We start from the raw sequence: 2,387 nt of genomic DNA, 5'->3' as shown, positions 1-2,387 counted from the left end.
ACCCACGTTATCAATAAGGTCACAAAGTGTAGAATTTATCACACGAATGACTTATACGTGTATAGCCGCATCACCAAACCCTTCGAAATGCAAAATGATATGGTTAGGTAAAGTAATTGACAGAAAAAGAAACATACTACTAGACAATTTTACAATTTGCCATCCGTAACAAAGAAATTGTTATTAATTTGCAACAGGTACATCATAAACATGGTTGAAATTAAACATTTTTACACCAACAAGTACTACCTCAAAAGTCTAAAAAAAAAAAAAAAAAAAAACCCCAAAAATTGCTCCATCAAGGAGATGATATGATATGATACACATCAAACATCTATAATATATATATATCATTTGTCACGTTAGACTTTATGTAGAGTCAATATCTCAAAAGACTCATAATTCATAGTCATACACCCCTTCTTCCCGAATCAGACTTGGTCAAAGATCTAAGCCTCACCAAGAACTTCACTTTCTTTTCCCACGTAGACCCACCACCGCACCCACCACTTTCCTTCCTCTTCTTCATCCAACTCTCCGGCGACCCCACCATCAACACACTCTCAGGCGACCTCCCCGCCGTCACCACCGCCGCGTCATCGCACTCCATCCCCTCCCCATGTCCCAACCCCAATATCTTCGCCTGCATTGCAGTCACAACGTCTCTCAACGCCAAGTCAGCGTCACCTCTGTTCCTCAGCAGTACCTCCCCAACCTGAGCCGGCGTGAGTGCCCCGCCCGACCTCAGGCAACTCTCCACCACCTCGAACACCGGATGCGAGTCCAAACCGAGGTAGTTCTTAACCAAGGCCTTGAAAGCGTGCATCCCGCACGTGCCGAGGCTGACGTGCACGTCCATTCTTCCACACCTCACCAATGCAGGGTCCACATTGTCTCTGTAATTCGTGGTGAACACTATGATCCTCTCTTCTCCGCAGCACGACCATAGACCGTCTGTGAAATTCAGGAGCCCCGATAATGTCACCCGCCCGCTCTCCTCCTGCTCGCCGCGCGCCACCATCTCCTTCCTCTTCCTCATCACCGTCGTCCTCGGCTTCGTCGTTCTGTCCACCGTCAGATCCACCGTGCAGTCAATATCCTCTATCACGATAATGGACCTGTTCGTCGTCTGTATCAGCAGCGCTCTCAGCTCAGAATTGTCAGACACTTTCGTTAGCTCCAAGTCGTAGACGTCGTAGCAGAGATAGTTCGCCATGGCGGCGATCAAGCTCGACTTGCCAGACCCAGGTGGACCATGCAGCAAGTACCCACGTTTCCATGCACGTCCAACCCTGTGATAAAACTCTTTGCCGTTCGCGAACGCCGTCAAGTCCTCCGTGATCTGCTTCTTGAGGTCCGGCTCGAGAGCGAGAGTTTCGAACGTGGAAGGGTGGCGGAAAGGGACGGAGACCCAGCCGGACTCGTAGGAGCCGTGGCCGTTGTTGGTGAAGAGCCGTCTCTCGCGCGAGACTCGCTCGAACTCTTCCGCACGCGAGGTCACGTGGTCGAGGTAAGGCGAGAGGAGGGTGTGGCGGTGGCGCTTCGGGAGCTTGAGTGTGAAGCTTCGCTTCTCTTCGAGAGAATCCTGGACGGTGTCTACATGGTGAGTCCAAGAGAGAGTGTGGTTCGAAAAAGAGTCGTGGACGGTTTGGTTGGGCGCGACCGTGAAGGAAATGCGGTTGGAGGACTTGGAGCGAGAGAGGGTGAGGCGGCGGCAGGTGGCGGCGGTGGAGGGGTTGTTGACGGAGTTGAGGTAGAGGTTGACTTGGCGGTAGAGGTCGTTGACGTCGACGCCGCAGTAGCCGTTGAACTCTGGGACTTCGAAGTAGGAGTAAGGGGAGAAGAAGTCTTGGAGAGATTCGTAGAAGGAGTGAAGGAGAGAGAGGAGCTGAGTGGGCAAGACGTTTTGGAGGACTGTGAGAAGCCCCAAAAACGACCACATTTGCGACAATATCTCCATCTTGCTTAATTTGGCACTATACTATGCTTTTGTTTTTGTTGTCTTTGTTCAATTGTGAGCTTGTCTCTGTCTATGAGAGTTTGGTGTAGTTTGAGGGTTTTATTAATGGTTTGTGGATTTTGTTTATATATATATAGGGAATGAGGAAAGGAAGATGACAAATTAGCTTTGAAGTGATAGTGTAGTGTAGGTGTGGTGAAGGGTGTTTTGGGTATTTAAGGCTATTCTGCCATGTAAAACTTGAAAAGAGAAAGAGAGGCAAAGACACTGTTTTGAGGAGTCCAATCTTCTGCTACTTTTCCTGCTCCATCTATAAATGCTTACCACGTGTTCATAATTAATTAAATATGCTATTAATACTACAGTTTGTGGAAGCATTTATTAATAGTAGTATTAATAAAGAAAGCATTTAGTATGAGTAGAGAGC

At 48.3% G+C, this 2,387-nt stretch overlaps 1 protein-coding gene across 1 annotated transcript; it reads right to left on the bottom strand.

The window, feature by feature from the left end:
- Positions 1 to 259: 259 nt before the first annotated feature.
- LOC111987888 (AAA-ATPase At4g25835) lies at positions 260 to 2,137 on the bottom strand. Its single transcript, XM_024019630.2, has one exon. The coding sequence runs from the start codon at positions 1,958 to 1,960 to the stop codon at positions 410 to 412; it is 1,551 nt and encodes a 516-aa protein (XP_023875398.1). The 5' UTR covers positions 1,961 to 2,137; the 3' UTR covers positions 260 to 409.
- Positions 2,138 to 2,387: the final 250 nt, after the last annotated feature.

The sequence above is a fragment of the Quercus suber genome, unplaced genomic scaffold (genome assembly GCF_002906115.3).
Source record: "Quercus suber isolate HL8 unplaced genomic scaffold, Cork oak 2.0 scaffold_67, whole genome shotgun sequence".
In the NCBI taxonomy this organism is placed as follows: domain Eukaryota; kingdom Viridiplantae; phylum Streptophyta; class Magnoliopsida; order Fagales; family Fagaceae; genus Quercus; species Quercus suber.
Note: the sequence above shows the minus strand (reverse complement) of the source record. Positions and strands in the feature narration are given on the sequence as shown.

Coding starts and splice junctions, on each gene's coding strand:
- LOC111987888 (XM_024019630.2), bottom strand. CDS start 1,960: ATGGAGATATTGTCGCAAATGTGGTCGTTTTTGGGGCTTCTCACAGTC.